At 35.7% G+C, this 18,158-nt stretch overlaps 1 protein-coding gene across 1 annotated transcript in view; it reads left to right on the top strand.

Moving 5' to 3' along the window:
* IL16 (interleukin 16) overlaps positions 1–18,158 on the top strand; it is a 169,070-nt gene that overhangs the window by 148,695 nt on the left and 2,217 nt on the right. Inside the window, exons 15-18 of the mRNA XM_051981168.1 lie at positions 491–668; positions 7,122–7,223; positions 7,770–8,019; positions 17,884–18,009. Coding sequence (XP_051837128.1) covers positions 491–668; positions 7,122–7,223; positions 7,770–8,019; positions 17,884–18,009 — 656 coding nt within the window. The remainder of the gene's footprint in view (positions 1–490; positions 669–7,121; positions 7,224–7,769; positions 8,020–17,883; positions 18,010–18,158) is intronic.

The following is an 18,158-nucleotide window of genomic DNA, read 5'->3' on the forward strand; positions in this document are numbered from 1 at the left end:
AACTGAGATAGGTGATACAATTTGTCCAAGGTTATACAAGTAAATTAAGTAACAGACTAGAAGAAGGTCCTCTGACTGCAAGCCCAGTGTTCTTTCTAACTATTGACTTCCTGCCAACCCCATCTTCTGAAGCATTTTATCAGATACCTGGGTCATCTGGAATTATAACAGACAATTATTACACATAGTTGTGTGCACAGACCATTTGCTGGGATGATTTCTGTTAAGGGTATTCTGTCTTGTCTTGCCTTACCTTACCTTCCTTTCCCTTCCCTTCTCTCTAAAAGGCTCTTTCATTTAATGATTATTAAGCCAGTTATTTATTTATTTATTTATTTTTATCATTTTCCAACACTTTATGGTTTACTTGAGCACACACAGACTATAAATGGTATCAATTGCAGTTTTCCAAAATTTTGTTGTCCATGGTGGAGTGAAACTTTTCTCATGGTACATTATTTTTCTCTCTTGTCCCACTAACTTCTGGAAGCCTTTCTGAGCTGAGAGACTATTCTGAGGGTCTAACAGAGAATGAGGAGACTGAAGATAATAGCAACTCTCCTCAGTCTACATGTGGATCTGGGCAATCTGTCATCTCTCTACTTACTCGGGAAGAATTAAAAAAGCTCATAGAAGAAGTGAAGGCACTAGATGAAGCTACATTAAAGGTATGTGTTCTTTCTAAGCATTAGATCTTAACCATCAAATTGCTTTGTTAATGTGATATTTTCCCTGTAGTGGTCTAAGAGTAAAGATTCTGCAAATGATAATTCAATAAATTGGCTGATCTAGGGCAACTTGCAGCATTTTTAAAAGTTATTTTTAATTTTTTTTGAGTTTGATTTCTGAATTACCTTCTTCCCTACATTAAGAAGGCAAACAATATGATCTCAAGTATACATGTGAAATCATACAAAACATTTTCATATAAACCATGTTGCCAAAAAAGCAATAAAAATAAAGAGAGAGATTTATACTTCAATTTGCATTCGAGAGTTCTTCAGTTGGAAGTGGATAACATTTTTCATCATAAGTCTTTCAGAATTGCTTTTCATCTTTGTTTTGATCAGAGTAGCTATCTTTTACAGTTAATCATAATTACAATAAGGCTATCACTGTGCATAATATTCTTCTAGTTCTATTCATTTTACCTTGCATTAGTTCATATAGATTTTCTGAGCATTCCTCTCATCATTTCTTATAGCATAATAGTATTCCATCACAATTATATGCCACAATTTGTTCAGCCATTCCCTAATTGTTGAGCATCCCCTCAATTTCCAATTCTTTGTCATCACAAAAACAGCTACTCTAAATATTTTTGTATAGGTTTTTTCTTTTTTCTTTCTGATGTTTAGACCTACTAGTAGTATTTCTGGATCAAAGGATATACTCAGTTTTATAGCTCTTTGGGCTTAGTTCCAAATTGTTCTTCAGAATGGTTGGACCGGTTTACAACTCTATCAACAGTTCATTAGGGTACCTATTCCCACATCCCTCTAGTTTTGGTCATTTCTCATATGTGTGAGTTGGTATTTCCGAGTTGTTTTAATTTTCATTTCACTAGCAATAGTGTTTTTTGGCTTTTTCATATGACTTACAGATAGCTTCGATTTTCCGCCCCCAAGAAACCACCTGTTCACATTTGTTGACCATTTGTCAACTGGGGAATGGCTATTTTTTTTTTTTATAAATTTGAATCAATTCCCTTTATGTATGAGAAATGAGGCCTTTATTAAGAAATTTGCTTGATTTTTTGATATTATTTTATTGTGTATAATATCTTTAAACAAAATGTTAGTTTCTCTGATTATCTCTTAATTAAGTCTTGTTTTATTTTTGCTTTATCTGTAATAACATGGATCTTTAAAGGGATAATTACTAAAATTACAGAAGGGAAAGCAAGAATTGGTATTATTTTATCTAAAGAAATCAAGGACATACTACTGATTTAATTGGGGCAGTGGACAGTATAATGATTAGAATGCCAAGCCTGGAGTCAGGAGGACCTAGTTCAAATGTGGTGTCAAACACATGGTAGCTGTATGACCCTTGCTAAGTCACTTAAGTCTGTCTGCCTTAGTTTCTCATTTGTAAAATGAACTGGAGAAGGAAATGGCAAACTACTCTAATATTTTTGTCAATAAAACCCCCATAAATGGACATAAAAACACAGCTGAAATGACTCAACAACAACACAGATACCAATTTACTCAGATTCTAGTCAAGCATATAACTATCTTTCATGCTAATCTTGAGGTAAAGATTAGAAGATATCATTCAAATATTACTGAAATTTGATACATTTGGAGCAAGTTGGAGGATTGGACCTTGAATAACCACATCCTGGTGTATGTAATCTTTAATAAAGAGACATTAACTCAGAAGCCTCTAGTGGAGTGCCCCTTTATTACTTTGTCAATCTCTGCTTGGTTTTATGTTTAACACTTTATCAGTTATTTAGAAAGGGACAGCTCACATTGAATGACAATGCAAATCCAAGAAGTTCCTGACAAGTTAGAATGATAGGCCAACTCTCATAAGATTAAATTTAGTGGAGATAAATATATAAAGCCCAATTTAAGAAAATTAGCTTAAAGTTTAAGACATGGATAAACTATTGTGTACACAGTTCATCTGAAGGAAAAAAAAATCTGTGAAAGAAAATTGTCAATGATTCATAGTTAATCTGGAAGAAAAATAAAATTTTGAGGATTTTAGTGTTCTACAAGCTCAATGTGGGTCAAAATGGGATATGGATGTCAAACTGTTAATGCATGTTTTAGACTACAAATTGAACTTAATACAATAAATATGGAAAATGGAACTATCTCCTTTTGTTCCATATCTCAGTTAGATAGTATTTTTTTGTGATCTAGATGTCACATCTTAAGGAGGACATTGAGAAGCTAGAAAATAATGACAATCGTCATTGTTTCAAAAAAGCATTAATTGAAGGAACTAGTGATATTTAGCTTGGAGAAGGGAGGACTTAACAATTGTCATAGTAGCTATTTCCAAATATTTAAAAGGTTATCATATGAAACTATGATTTTTTTATGGTAGCCTTATCTTCTAATTATTCGTACATGAATGCATGATTTGGGCATATAGGAGGTGTGGTCAATAGAGCTCTGAGTTTGGAGCCAAGAAGACTTGAGTTCATATCCAGTCTCAGATAAGTATTAGCTGTATGACCCTGGACAAGTCACTTAACTCTGTCTGCTTCAGTTTCCTCATCTATAAAATGAGCTGAAAAGGGGAATGGCAAACCATTCCAGTATCTTTGTCCTCCCAAAAAAACCCCAAATGGGATCATGAAGAGCTGGACATGACTAAAACAACTGAATGATGACAACATATAGAAAAATTAGGATTTTTTTTCTGTTTTTCTTTAGAATAAAAAATTGAGAGTAAGTAGAAATTGCAAGGAGGATTTAGGCTCAATGTAGCATCATTGCCTAACACAACTACCCCAAAGTAAACTGGGTTGCCCTGAAAGGTAGTGGTTCCTCCCAACTAGAGTTCTTCACAAGAAAGTTCCTGATGTTGCAGAAGAGATTCCTATCCTGGTATAGGTTGAGCTCATTGGCCTCTAGGGTCTCTTCCAATTCTGAAATTTTGTGAGTCTTGTCATTCTGTGACTATGCTAAGATCTTATGTATCATGATATGAGATTAGAATCATGATGTAGGGAAAAGAATGCCAGACTGCAAGTCAGGAGACCTGATTTCTTGTCTTAGTTCTATCATTTTGGGAAAGTTATTCCTGGCTTTACTACCCATTATCTGTATCACAAGTAGAAAGCCGGGTGGTGCAGTGGATGAAGTGTTGGATGTAGACTCAGAAAGAGTTCACTAAGTCCAAATTTCACCTCAGATACTTACAAGCTATGGCCTCTGGGGCAATTAACTTAACCTTCCTCTGCCTCAATTTCCTCATCCCTAAAATACGGATAAAAATAGTAGCTATCTCTATTAATAATAGGATTGTTGTGAGCTTCAAATGAGCTGATATTTGCAAGGTGTTTTGCAAACCTGAAAGCACTGTATAAATGCTAGTTATTATTAGTTATTATAAAGTCATTTATATTCTCAGACCCTTGATTTCCAGATCTGTCAGATAAGGCCATTTAAGCTCTAAATTATTTAATCTAGACTCACTTTACAAAACTCTTCTAAATGGGCACACATGTGGTTAATCCTATGATCCATTAATGGATTCAGTTGTTGGTGAGAAGAAAACAAAGAAATAGTTTTAGAAAGAAATTTATTAGATCTAGAGGAGTGAGAGGAAAAAAAGAGACATGACTCCCTCTAGTCCAGGCTCTGGAAGGTTTGCATTAGAGATATTTCTCACTTTAGCCTCTAAATAAGAGAAAGAGACAGAGAGAGAGAAAGAGACAGAGAGAAAGAGAGAGAGAGAGAGAGAGAGAGAGAGAGAGAGAGAGAGAGAGAGAGAGAGAGAGAGAGAGAGAGAGAGAAGGGGCCATGGAGGAAGGGGACAAGCACATGGTTCAAGGACATGTCAGGGCCAGGGACAAAGAAGCAGGACTAAGAGGAGGTATGCTCTGGGCAGGAACCTGGCTAGAACCTAAAAGCAGAATAGGAAGATGGCAGGCATGGCAGTGCCAGACAGGGAAACAGATAGGAAATGACAAATGCCATGCAGGCACCTGGGGCAGACACATATAGTACCCCTGTGCAGGCAGACAGAAGACAGACACCAGAACTGGACACACAGGAGGGCCAAGCAGGCAAAGATTCCCTCTCTGCCTGCCAAAGTTCTCAAACATGGTTGAGGCAGAGGATGGTCATGGTGCTAGTAGAGAGTAGAGAGAGAAAGACATAGTACTAGTAGTACAGTAAAGTTAACATAGGTTTTTTTTTTTTTTTTTTAGAATGTTGATTTCTTTCAGAATTCTTTATGTAGAGTCAAATTTAAATAATGCAAACTTATCTAAAGCCAGAACTATCTGTATATGGATTTAAACAAGGACACATGCACAAGAACTATATGTACATAATTAAATAATATAGATTAAGATAGATGGGTATAAACATCCAATAAAATCTGGACAAAGTCAAAATACTAGGAAACCTAAGAAACAAAAACACCTAAAATAAAACCTGAATTTGGAGATCTAAAACAAGAAAGTTTTGGGTAAATTAAGTACCTAGGAAAATCCCAAATCTTTGTTAGCCATTTTCTGAATTTCTGGAGAATTACTGGGGTGGGGTGACATTTGGGGTACAGAATATAATCACATAGAGTTGGATTTAAACAGAATCAATCATTTTCCCCAAACAATAAAATAAACATTTTTTTCTATACAATTCATTCATTCCTATAATTGCAAAAGAGGTCATAATGGTTCATTCATTGATTTAAAGTATTAATAGGCCACATTTATATAATGTTTTATAGTTCAAGTGTTTTCTTGGACTTTGAAGGAAGAGAAAGCCTTGGGATCATGGAATCATTGGATTTAGGACTGGAAAAGGTCTTAGAAGATCTTGTTTGAAAATCCCACTTTATCGATGAAGAACCTGAGGCTTAGTGAGGAAAAGCAGCTTACCTAAAATCCTACAACCAATAAATGGCTTGGACTATTGATCCAATTTTACTTATTAACGCTGGTTGTGACTGTAACTACCATTTGGTTCAATCCCCACAAATGAAGAAACCATCAGAGAAGTGAAATGATTGGCTGAAGGGCATATAGAGACTTATAAATCATTTGGCAAGCAATTAATATTATTAACATGGCTCTAGCTCAAGTCTATTCCATGGCAATGAAATGAGGTCTATACTTGGAGGTAGAAGATCTGTCTGTGTTCAGGTTACACTGACACCTACAAATGACATGACTTTGGGCAAACCACTCTCCTCTCTGGGTCTCAATTTGTCAGAGAATAGTTGAGTGACATAGTCTCAAAGGTCCTCTCCAGCTCTGAGAGTTTCATGATTTTTTCAGTAATATGTGTTTGTCATAGAAAGTAACTCTCATTTTATGGATGAGGAAACTGAAGCTAAGAGAAAAGAAGAACCTTGCCAAAGTCACACAGATCATCAAGGGTAGGACAAAGACCCAAGTCTGGGCTGTATGATTACAAGGCTAATGTTCTTTCCATACAATGAAGATTTTTAAAATAATAGGGGGAGAAAGAAAATAATAGGGGAGAAAGATAGAGACAGAGAAATAGAGACAAAGAGACAGAGAAGGAGGGAAAGAGAAAGAGGAAAAAAACATAGAGAGAGGGAGGGAGGAAAAGAGAGACAAAGATACAGAGAGACAGACAGACACACAGACACACAGAAAAACATACACACACAGATGGAGAGACAGAGAGAGAGAAAGAGAGAGAGAGAAGGAGGGAGGGAGAGAGACAGAAAGAGACAGATCCAGAAATAGAGAAAGAAGGAGGGAGAGAGAAAGAGGCAAAGACAGAGAAAGAGGGAAGAGACACACACACACACACACACACACAGAGGGGGAGAGAGAGAGAGAGAGAGAGACAGAGACAGAGAGAGACAGAGAGAGAGAGAGAGACAGAGAGAGACAGAGAGAGAAAAAGATTCAGAGAAAGACAGAGAGAGGACAGACCTATTCATGGATACAAATATATGCAGAAAGTGGCAACTCCTTTTGCATTTGCTGGCCTTAAATCCACTATTTTTATTATTGTCTGAGAAATTATAATACATCATGGTCTAAGATAAAATTCACACTATCAAAGTAGTTGGAATAGAAGCACATAGAAAATTTTAGTCAGGAGAATTGATGTTTAATTAGTGAAAGGAAAACATTAATTAATATAACTGACCTAAAAGAAATTAATTTCAAGAAGGAACAAATTAAATTCTGCTAGGGAAAGAGCAGGGAAATCATCATGGAACTGACAACCTCTGAGTTGGACTTTGAAGGAAGAGAAAGCCTTGGGATCATGGAATCATTGGATTCAGGACTGGAAAAGGTCTTATTGTTTGAATCTCCCATTTTATCAATGAAGAACCTGAGGCCCAGTGAGGAAAAGCAGCTTACCTAAGATCCTACAACCAATAAATGGCTTGGACTATTGATCTAAATGCATTTAAACGTATTTTTTTCCTTTCCATAGCAATTTGACAGCATTCATGTGACCATTTTGCATAAGGAAGAAGGGGCTGGCCTTGGATTCAGTCTAGCAGGAGGAGTTGATCTAGAAAATAAAGCAATCACAGTAAGTAGTCACAGTTTCTAGTCACAGCTCAGGCCTCAGGGACTTTGGATAGGGACTGCTCAGTGATTTGAACTTGGAGGGTCAGAAAGTCTTGCTAAGAATGAGTCCCTTCTACTCACCAAATAAGCAAACGTTTACAGTGGCAGCTGCCCCTCAGCCCCCATCCTAAGTGAAGTTTCTGGAGTCAGTCAGGACTTCTGGGAATTCTTGCTATCTGCTAAGTCAAGCTGCCTTTCCACATTCAAACCATACTAAATAGTAATATATACGTTATCTACCTCATAGGATTGTGGTGAGGAAAGTGCCTTATAATCCTAAAATACTACACAGATATAAGTGGTTATTATTATTATTGATTATGTTCAATGTTCAATTATTTGGGATGAAGAGAATAAGCAAACACTTTGTTTCATCTTTAGTTCCAGACATTTGATAGTGTGATAGAGTTCCATTGTGACACAATCATCTGGCAGTTTCATAGATTTTGTTGGAATGGAATTCTCTTTGTTCTCATATATTGGTCTTTAATCTTTGTGTTATATTCAGGTTCACCGAGTATTTCCTAATGGACTAGCCTTTCAAGAAGGGACCATACAGAAAGGAGATGAGGTTCTTTCCATTAATGGGAAATCTCTTAAAGGTACCACACATAATGAAGCCTTGGCCATTATTCGCCAAGCTCGAGACCCAAAGCAAGCCGTTATCGTTACAAGGAAGATACAAGAATATGAGACAGGGCTGAATTCTTCCATTGAGTCTGCATCGTCAGCAGCCAGTGAGATTTCCACAGAATCAAGTAAGTTTTCCCCATTTTCTGAAGTTCATGGATATCATGGCACCTTATAACCCTATTATTTCTTTCCTGCAGTGTAGCTAAGTACTTTCCTGCCAAAGATTTGTCACCTGGTCATGGGACATCTTAGGAAATGGTATTTGTGTTCTGGATAACTCACAGTATTCAGGAACTTTTGTATTTTAAGAGTACCCCCATAATATCCCTTAAGGTCAAGTAACAGTAGTTGTAGTGGCAGGATACTGAAGTCTGACATGCACTTCTTCGTCTAGATCAGGAGTTCTTCATATTTTTGCATTATGTCCCATTTGGGCAACTGATGAGGCCTATGGAGGTTTTCTCAGGATGTGTTTCTAAAAGTATGAAATAAAATATGAAAATAAAATACACAGGATTACAAAGGAAACCAATTATGTTGAAGTAAAATTATGTTCAATGGGGTATTTTAGACTCAGAATATTTCTCTTGCTCTGGGCCTCATCCCCCATGTCTTTTGACCCATAGCTACCATCACACTCTGATGTCTGGAGTTTCCAGCAATGGAAGGAAAGGCAACCCGACAGGTATCTTTTCCTGCAAAGCTAGCTTTGCATATTCTGTAGTCATTGTCAACAATGAAAGCAGTAATAACATTATCCATGGAGAACTTTGAAGTGGAAAATTTAAACACTTAAGAGAGAAAAAGGTGGTGTCCCACCTGAAAGAGGGTAGGGGGAGACAAGTGAGGGAGCTCACAGTTCTTGGGTGGAAGAACTCACAGCTCTTAGATAAAAAAAAAAAGCTCAAAGCTCTGCACTTTTCATATAACATGGTAATTGTATTTATCTCTGGTGTATCCCCATTCTAAGTTATAATTTCCATGAGACCAGGAACCATGAACTATTTAGTATTTCTATCACCCTTAACTGACATACAATATGGAAAAGTGAATAAAGAATTGACAAACTTAAGTCAAAGATGATTTTAGCTGGTCTTCCTTTAGGTAATAAATAAGGGCATGCTTCTTAACAGTCAACTGAACTCCAAGTTATCACATTTTGCTTCAGGAATGACTTTGTTTAAGGGGTAAGACAACTCAATATTAATATTTATAGATTCCTTTGCTTTGAGGAAGTGACCCATTTTTACTTATACTCACACATGAAATCTGGTTTCTATTCCCATAACTCTACAGAAATCATCCTTTCCAAGGTCATAAGTCATCTCCTAATCACTTTGACTCTCTGAAGCATTCCACCTTACTGAATGTAACCTCCCAACCCTATCCTTATCTTTTAGAAATTCTCTTTTTCCTTTTGCCTCTGTGAAACTATTTTATCCTAGTTCCTCTCTTGTCTGTCTGACTGTTTGATCTAGTCCCTCTTCTTCTAGTCCCTAAGCCAAGGACATCCTTAAATAAATCTTGTATTCCCCTGATCTTCTCTTTTTATTCTCCTCAAATGAGATTATTTACTCACTCCATAAATTTAATTTTATTTGCAAATTTTGCAATGACATTTCTTTGGAGTCAATTTATTATTATCTCACCTATCAGGTGGATCTCTTCAGTACCTTCATGCCATGGTAAAAATAAGTATTGGTCTATATAATTGGATGCTCTGCTTATACAATTGAAATTTTAGCATTTTCATGGATAATTTCTGTGAATGGAACACTTTCTATTTCTCTCCTTTCTAGTTTTTTTCCTTTAAAAAAAATACTTATTTATTCATCCCCATGGGGAGTCCCTAGAATGAAACCAGATTTTAAGGCAATATTCCAAAGTGATAGCACATAGAATGCTTGAAACCAAAAAGTTCTTTCATTCATATAGAGGTAGAATTTTATTCCAAATTAGAATCAGACAATTTTAATGCTGAAAGAGAACTTAAAGCTCATTAAATGACTAATTTCCAATCCAGTTCTCTTATTCTCTGATAAGGAAATCAAGGTCCAGATATTGCCATGTAGGAGAGCAATTTCTAGTTGTAAATGATATGTTTGGAGTTCAGTGCTAAATGATGTTATTGATGTTCAGGCATCAAATGGACTTCGGTCATGTGAAGAATTCACAATGACTATTCTCTTTGGCAAAAGGTAGGTTTAGTTAGGAAAAGAGGTTATAGACAAAAAGAAAAGATAAAATAGATACCAGAAATGGTAAATGTGAAATAGAAATAGAAATAGAAATAGTAAGCAAGGCAAGGGGTTATAACAATGACTAAATCATGGAAAAGACAAGTTCTTTAGTGGAACTCTAACCAGGAGAAAGGGAATACCCCCATGAGGCTGGAGTGTGCTCTTAGCTGGAAGGCTAAATCTATAGAGGAATATTGCACCCTAAAAGGGTTAGTTAGCTATAAGAAGGAAAAAAAGAATAGAGACATGATAGAGTATGAGAGGAGAAACACCACATGGCATGGGAGGGGGGGAAAATGGGAAAGACACCATGAGGTAGAGTGCTGTAGTGGGCTATAACCAAAAGGAGTTCAGCAAAGATAGTGTAAGCCATGGACAGATTTATAGGGGAAATTTAATCTCAGAGGTTTGACATAATTCAATTCTTAATTCTGACTAGACATAGCAAGATGGGACTGCCCAGGACCTCCATAGAGAGTGGCACTATGAGGTTAAACTAATCTCCACCAGTGCCCTTCCTGCTTACTTCAGGGAGTAATTCCATCAATACTCAGGTCCTTAGCACACACACACAGAAATAAACTAAGTTGTCTAAAATCACACAGCTAGTGGCAAACTGAGATTAAAATTCGTCTAATACATCTTCTGGGAATTAAGGTTCTTTCAATTATGTCATTCTGGGAATAGAGGAAGGTAGGAAGAATTCTGTTCTATTTTAACTCTTGGTCAGAGGCACAATTTCTAGCTGAAGTAGACCATGGACTGGTAAAGTCTCACATCATTGAGACATTTGTGAGTGGAGGAGGGGACATATGATGGTTGTATACAGTCACGCCTAGGTGCAGGAACATCCAGAAAGAGGTGGGAACAACCTTCACTTGTCAAAAGGAGGCTGACTTTTTTGTGAAAGAAAATGATTGACCTCAAGAAGAAAAAAAAATTGTAGAATTTATTGAACAACTGAATAATGAGGAAAGGAAATGAGAGTGAACTCGAATAAGGAAGATAATAATGATATCAAGATGAATAATTAGATCTTGTGCAAAAAAATAAAAAATAAAAAAAATGGAAGAGGGAAGGGAGAAGCAGCTATTTTGGAGAGAAGAAGAGGAATTTAGTTCTAAACATGTTAAATTTTTGTAAGGCCATATAAGTCTATTGCTCTGTTGCTGATGTGTGTCTCTTGTGTCCCTTCCAGGAAATTACAGATTTGAAGTTGGATGATATGTTAAGGTTAGAAATGGAGTTTAGGGAGTATACTTTGTAGCAAAACAGAGTCAGGACTGAACAATAGAATGGAGTGTTTCAAATCTTAGACACATCTTAGCTTACTCTCCCATTCTGCAGCTGACACAATAACTGAAAAGAAATAAACAAACAAAACCAAAAATATGCTGATTACTGTGTTTGATGCTGACTGGAGTCATTTTGGAATAAAACAGACTTAGCAGGGAGAACAGATTTGCATGGATTCCTTTTTATTCCATTCACTGCACTCCTGAAAACACTATAGGTATGACTTTTAATAGTTTTCTTTGTTGCTGGCATTGAACTGTGTACACTCATTTCTTTGTTAGCACAGTAGCCCCAAGGAGGTCTATTTGGCTGATATTCAAGAATACTGTGTGAAGCCTTAGAAAAGTGCCTTTTAAAATGTTGCAAAAGAAACTCAACTCATTAAGAAGCTTGTTGGCTTTAATTGGGGCAACCTCATTCCTCTGGAAGCAAGGAAATGAAGTAAATGCTGACAAACAAGTTATATTAGTTCCTCCAGCTACTCAAGGAATATTATAACTGTCAATGAGATAATTTCTGGAGTAGACCCAGCATATGAACAAACTCAATCATTCAAATTACATTTAAACAGAATTTTTGTCATGAAATGACAAAATGCCAGGACAAAAGAATAGCTTCTTTTTACTGTTTTCTCTATAAATTCAGTGACTGATTTTCTTATTGTATATGTCACTGACTGTGGGAATGCTGAAGTCAATTCTATTTAATTTAGGGCAGAAACAGTTGGTTTCTTCTGGTGCAGAGGTTCTACACATTTTTGTGCTTCAGAATCCTGTTTAATAAGTGGATAAAACATTTTGGAACCCTTTTTAGAATTTTTTTTTTCCCTGCATAAAATAAAATACATAGGATAACAAAGGAAATCAGTTACATTGGAGCAAACATCTAATTTCTTTCTCTCACTCGATCCCCAAGTTCAAAGATCCTCTGAAATCTGTCTTTGGGGTGGAACGCATTTCAAGATTTCTTGTGATAATCTCTCTAGAAATGCAGTTTTGCTGTGCTTTGTCTTAAATATTGGTATCATTCTCTTTTCATATACTCGAATAATAAAAAAATATAGCTTTTTATATACAAAATATATGCATGGGTAATTTTTCAATATTGGCCCTTACAAAAACTTCTGTTTCAACTTTTCCCCTCCTTCCTTCCACCCCCTCCCCTAGATGGCAACTCCTATGGTTTTAAGTTTATGATGATTTCATTAAAATGGTAACCTGAGGTGGGGGAAGGGATGAAGACTTCTGTCTAACAAGGCAAATTGTTATCTGCTTTGCCATTTACTGTGCTTGATGCTGAAAGAAGTAATTTTGGAATAAAACTGGCTGAGGAAGAACAGATTTGCATGGATTTCTTTTACTCCATTTATAACACACCTGAAAATATTAGGTATGTTAGGAAGGTCAGATAAGTCTTAGGAGAGTAGCCTAGGAAATTGAGAATTGAGTTAATTTTCTTTTCTTTTCTTCTAATTACTATTTATTTTATTTTTTATTTATGGAATAAAACAAGTATTTCTACATAGTGCAAGAAAAAAAAAAGGTTGCATAATTAATTTTTTTCCAGAGTCACAAGGCTGCTATGTCAGAGAAAGAACTGAACTTAGTTCTTTTTTGGTTCATTCTCTCTTTCTCTCTCTCTCTCTCTCTCTCTCTCTCTCTCTCTCTCTCTCTCTCTCCATTCATTTGTATATGGGTGTGTCCTAGAGTTCTAGTTCTGATCACCACCTTGAGTTCCACAATTCCACATAGATTTCCATCTCTATTAAGAATGTGCCAGTGAAATTTCCAATTTAACATTTTCAAAACAGATGTTATTCTCTATACCCCAATATCTCTCCTGATTCAAACCCCCCCCCCCCCTGCAACCAACCAGCCAACCACAACCATCACTACAATAAAAACTCTGATAAAAATAGGCCACTTTTCCAAATGTCCCTACTTCTATTGACCAAGATCAACAACCTTGATCAGTCACTCAGGTGCAAAAACATTGCATGCTTTTTTTCCCCCTCTGTTCTCTCCCTCATAGCTCATGATTAGCCAACAGTTACAAAGACATATTGATTTATGACTGTAATATTACTCAAGCATATCTCCTCCTTTCTAGCCTGTTTGCTTTAGACAGGTGTTGGAATAGCTCATACTGACTTTAGAGGGAAGGGATCGATACATTTTCAGCATGTGCATATTGCAAACTGGCAAATGCTATAGATCAGGGCTTTTTAAAAATCATTTTGTTAATTGTCTAGATATGAAAATCATGGAGAAAATATAAACAATTCAGATTAAATCTAAAAGTATGCAAGTACTTTTTTTTTTTTCTTTTGAAAGATCTGAATTCAAATACCAACTCAGGTACTTGCTAGCTGAGACTGTGGGCAAACCATTTAATCTCCTCAATTTAGTCCCTCGATTCTCTGTTCAGTAAAATGGGAATAACAATAGGACGAACCTTACACAGCTGTTGTGAGAATTAAATATAATAACATATACAGATGCTTTGAATCCCTTATATGACTAGTGAGCCAAAGTAATAGAATGCAAGCAGAAATTGTCCCTTTAAAAAGCCCCTTAATCTAATATAAAGGCATATTTGGAATTTAAAGATTTTCACTACCTGGATCTTTCCCACTTTTCTGGCATTCTTGTACATATTATTTTCTTCCATGTAGTCTTCAGGCAAGCCCCATGCATGATAATCTATTTCTCATCCTTGCTATCCTAAATGCTTGTGCTGTTCTCCCTCCTCATTGCCATATCTTGAAGAAAACTCAGCTCAAACTCCTGCCCTTTCTGTAGGAGATCTTTCTTGATTCTTCCTTCCTCTCAGCTTCTAAAATGTTCCTCCTCCCCACCTTTCCATCCCAAGTTGCATTGTGTCTACTTTGTATGTATTTGTAGATGTTACCTAGATGTGTACATATATGTGTATATGTGAACATGTAAATATATGTGTGTGTGTGTATTTATACACATACCTACATTTATATACAAACAGAACAAAGCAGCATGTCATTTAGTTAATTAAAATGTAAATTTTTTGAGGTTTAGGACTATTCCTCTTTGGTCTTTGTATTGCAGTGCCCAGCAAAGTGTCTGACACTATGCTTAATAAAGCTTCCTGGTAGATTGATTTCTACCCATGCATATTCCCCAAGGCTCTGTCTTGGTCCCTTTTCTCTTTACTCTGTTTCCCTTGATGATCTCATCAATTCATAGAACACACTCTCTCTCCTTCTCTCTCTTTCCCCCTATCAGATCAAATTAGTTGTCGAATCCTGTAGATTCCCTCCATAACATCTCATATACATACTAATCTCCTTCTCATTTCTGATTGCCATTACTACTCTTGTACAATCTTCATCACCTCAAACCTAGACTCTTCAGTAGAATGCTGCTCTCCACTTCACTATCAACTTAATCTTCCTAAAATGTCACTCTCTTCCACCTCACTTCTCTCATTCAACAAACTCTTGTGACTCCCTATTACCTGAAGAATCAAATATGAAATTCTGTGGTTTATAAAGCCCTCTATAATCTGGCCTTTTTCTCCTTTTCCAGTTTTTTTTTTTAATACCTACCTTCCCTTTAATATGTATTTTGCAATCCAATAACACTATCCTCTTTACTATTCCTCATGTAAGATACTCTATCTCTTGATTCCAAATATTTTCACTTGCTTAGTTTCCTAATGCTTAGGACTTTCTTTCTCTTCTCCACTTTCTAATATTCCTGTCTTTCTTCAAATCTCAACTAAAGTCTCACCTTCTGCAAGAAACCTTCTCAATCTCTCTAAATACTAATAATTTCTTTGTTGAGATTATTTCCAATTTATCCTGTATATATCTTGTTTGTACATTGTCATTTCTATGTTGTCTCCCCATTAGATTGTGAGCCTCTTAGAAGGAACTGTCTTTTGCTTTTCTCTACTGATTAACATAGAACATAGTAGGTGTTTAATAAATGCTAATCAATTGTGTGATTAAGAAGCTCAATTATTTGGAATATGGGAATATGTTGGTAAATAAATCGGGCTAAATTCAATCACATATAGTGGTCTATGATGGGGAAGGAATCCTAGACTTCAGCCTAAGGCAGCATCTTCAGAATGACCAGCTGATACTTGGCCATTACTACATAGGTATTCCTCCATAGTGTCCTTCATAACCTGAAAAAGAGTAAAACTTACTTAATTTTAAAGCTAAATTTATATTTTAAATAAGGTTCTCTCTACAACATTTTATCAGGGACTAACTTCTTCAACCATCAATTATGACATAAGAGAGGCTTGACTATTTCCAAAAATTAGATACTCTAATTTTAAAAGAATTCTAAGATATCTAAGACATAATAATAAGACATATCCAGAAATGGATAATTCTAGACAAAAGGAAATGACCCTATCCTAACATTCTTAAAAGTTTGGCTTATTATTTATTGAGAAGTATCTTTGGGAACTATGTCCTTAAATGTGGGATTGTTAATCTCCCCTGAGAACAGTCTTTTAAATCAAAAATAGTCTTGAAGCAGTAAATCTATTTGAAGGTACTGGACTGGAGGTAAGTTTTGCAGAGAATGGGCAGAGAAGGTAGTCATAAGCTTTCCATTTTTGGGGGAAAGGTATTATGCTAAGCCAGACCACTATTAGAATTACTTCCATTCCACCTATAAAGAAGTAGATTTCTAATTTACATACATTTCTTTACATATATTTGTATATAAACATATAAATCATAAAATTATAATATAATAGAATTCTTATGTGAGACATTTATGTTATATAGATACATATTTATTTTAATATGTGTATACATACAACATAATTATCCATATAAATTTTAAACATATTACATCCACATAGGATATAGTACATATTATATACACATGTAATATGGTATATTACATACACATATAATATTATATATGTACACACGTATATAATATTTTATATGTTATATATATGAACATATATCACACCCACATTAATATGTCCATTAAAGGTCAAAGGTCTAGATTTGGTGCTAATAATAGATTTAGAGATTCTTAAGAGCTGAAAGAAACCTTAGAGATTGTCTGGTCCAACACACTTATTTTATAAATAAGGATCCTAATAAAGCCTAGTAGAGATTGAACCCAAGTCTCTCATCCCCACCCTCCTGCTTCTCCCCCTACTCATATAGTTCTTTATATATTATAGAACACTAGCCTTCCAAGAACCCTGTGAAGAAAATAGTTATAATATCATTAGCCTCATTTTATAGATAAGAAAATGGAGGATCAAATCCATATCTTTTGACTCATTGATCCCAGCACATAACCCAAAGAAGTTACAGACAGAAACAAAGATATATATTTTAAAAAATCTTGCAAACAAAGTTGAATGCCTATCAATTGGGGATAATTGAAAAAAAACTATGGTTTGTGAATATAATGTAATACTATTGTAAAGAAAAATAATAAATATGAGAAATTCAGAGAAATGGGTAGATTTATATAAACGGACAAAAGTGAAAACAAGAGAATTAACTTGAATCTCTACATAATGACTACAACAATGTCAATAAAAGGCTTACTAAATAGTTGAATTCTGAGTAATTTAAAAACCAAGGAAGATCTTAGGGAAAAGATAATGAAATATAATGTCCTCCTCACAATGGAGAGTCAGTAGACCAAATAGAATTGCCCACATTGTCAGATGCAGTTGTATTAGATTTTTTTGCTTTTTTTCTCTATCATAAGGCAGGGCTTAATGTAGGATAGAGGGTCAGTGTTGAAATGACTGAGATATAAAGACAAAAGGCAACAAGATAGCATTTGTTTAAGAAAAGAAAGAAAATAGGGACTCAGTGCTATTAAATGATTTGTCCAAAGTCAGCCAGCTATTAAACAATAGCTGGACATGGACCCACTTCTCCTAATTCTATTCCTACATTCTTACCATTATATTACAATTCCTCTCAAAGAGTCTAGAGACCAGAATAAGTACAGGGACTTGGGGGTGGGGTGGGTTAGTACAGCTAGTATTGAGAACGGAAGAAATTATGAGGCTAATAAATAGTTATTGAATATCAGAGAAGACAGAACTCTTCAACTGAAGATCCAAGAAATGCTTAGGCTGTCCATCAGAGACTGGGAACCAAGGACAAAGAGCCCTCTGGGTGAAGTTGCAGCCTTTTAGGTCCCGGAAGATTGGGTGGAATTAGAATTTCAGAGGTCCTCTCAGTCCCAGGTGATATACAACCAACCCCTCCCGCTCCCTTGAGGAAGTTAGTGTCATTATAAGTGGAGCTACTTTTGTCAAAATGGTGGCAGATTCCGTGAAGGAAGTATGATGGTCAGTAAATGCGCACAACAGCTAGTTTTTTTTTTTTTTTTTTTGCCAACAATGTCTCAATAAATGGGCCTGAAAGAAGATTAAATTTCCTTTATGTGACTTTTTGTGTTTCCTCAGCAACTGAAGTTACCATCTATACCATAACTCTCGAGAAGACATCTGCTGGTTTAGGATTCAGTCTGGAAGGAGGAAAAGGCTCCATTCATGGAGATAAACCTATATCAGTTAATAGGATTTTCAAAGGTATGCAATTAATAGAGTGTCAATCTTTTTCCTCAAGGCAAATGAAAAAACTCCCTGAAATAATTTAATATTTTCTAGTCCATAAATATTTCACCTGGACTATACTGCGTCTGAGAAGTAACACGGCATAGTGGATAGAATGTTGAATC

Source organism: Antechinus flavipes, chromosome 2, assembly GCF_016432865.1.
Source record: "Antechinus flavipes isolate AdamAnt ecotype Samford, QLD, Australia chromosome 2, AdamAnt_v2, whole genome shotgun sequence".
Lineage (NCBI taxonomy): Eukaryota > Metazoa > Chordata > Mammalia > Dasyuromorphia > Dasyuridae > Antechinus > Antechinus flavipes.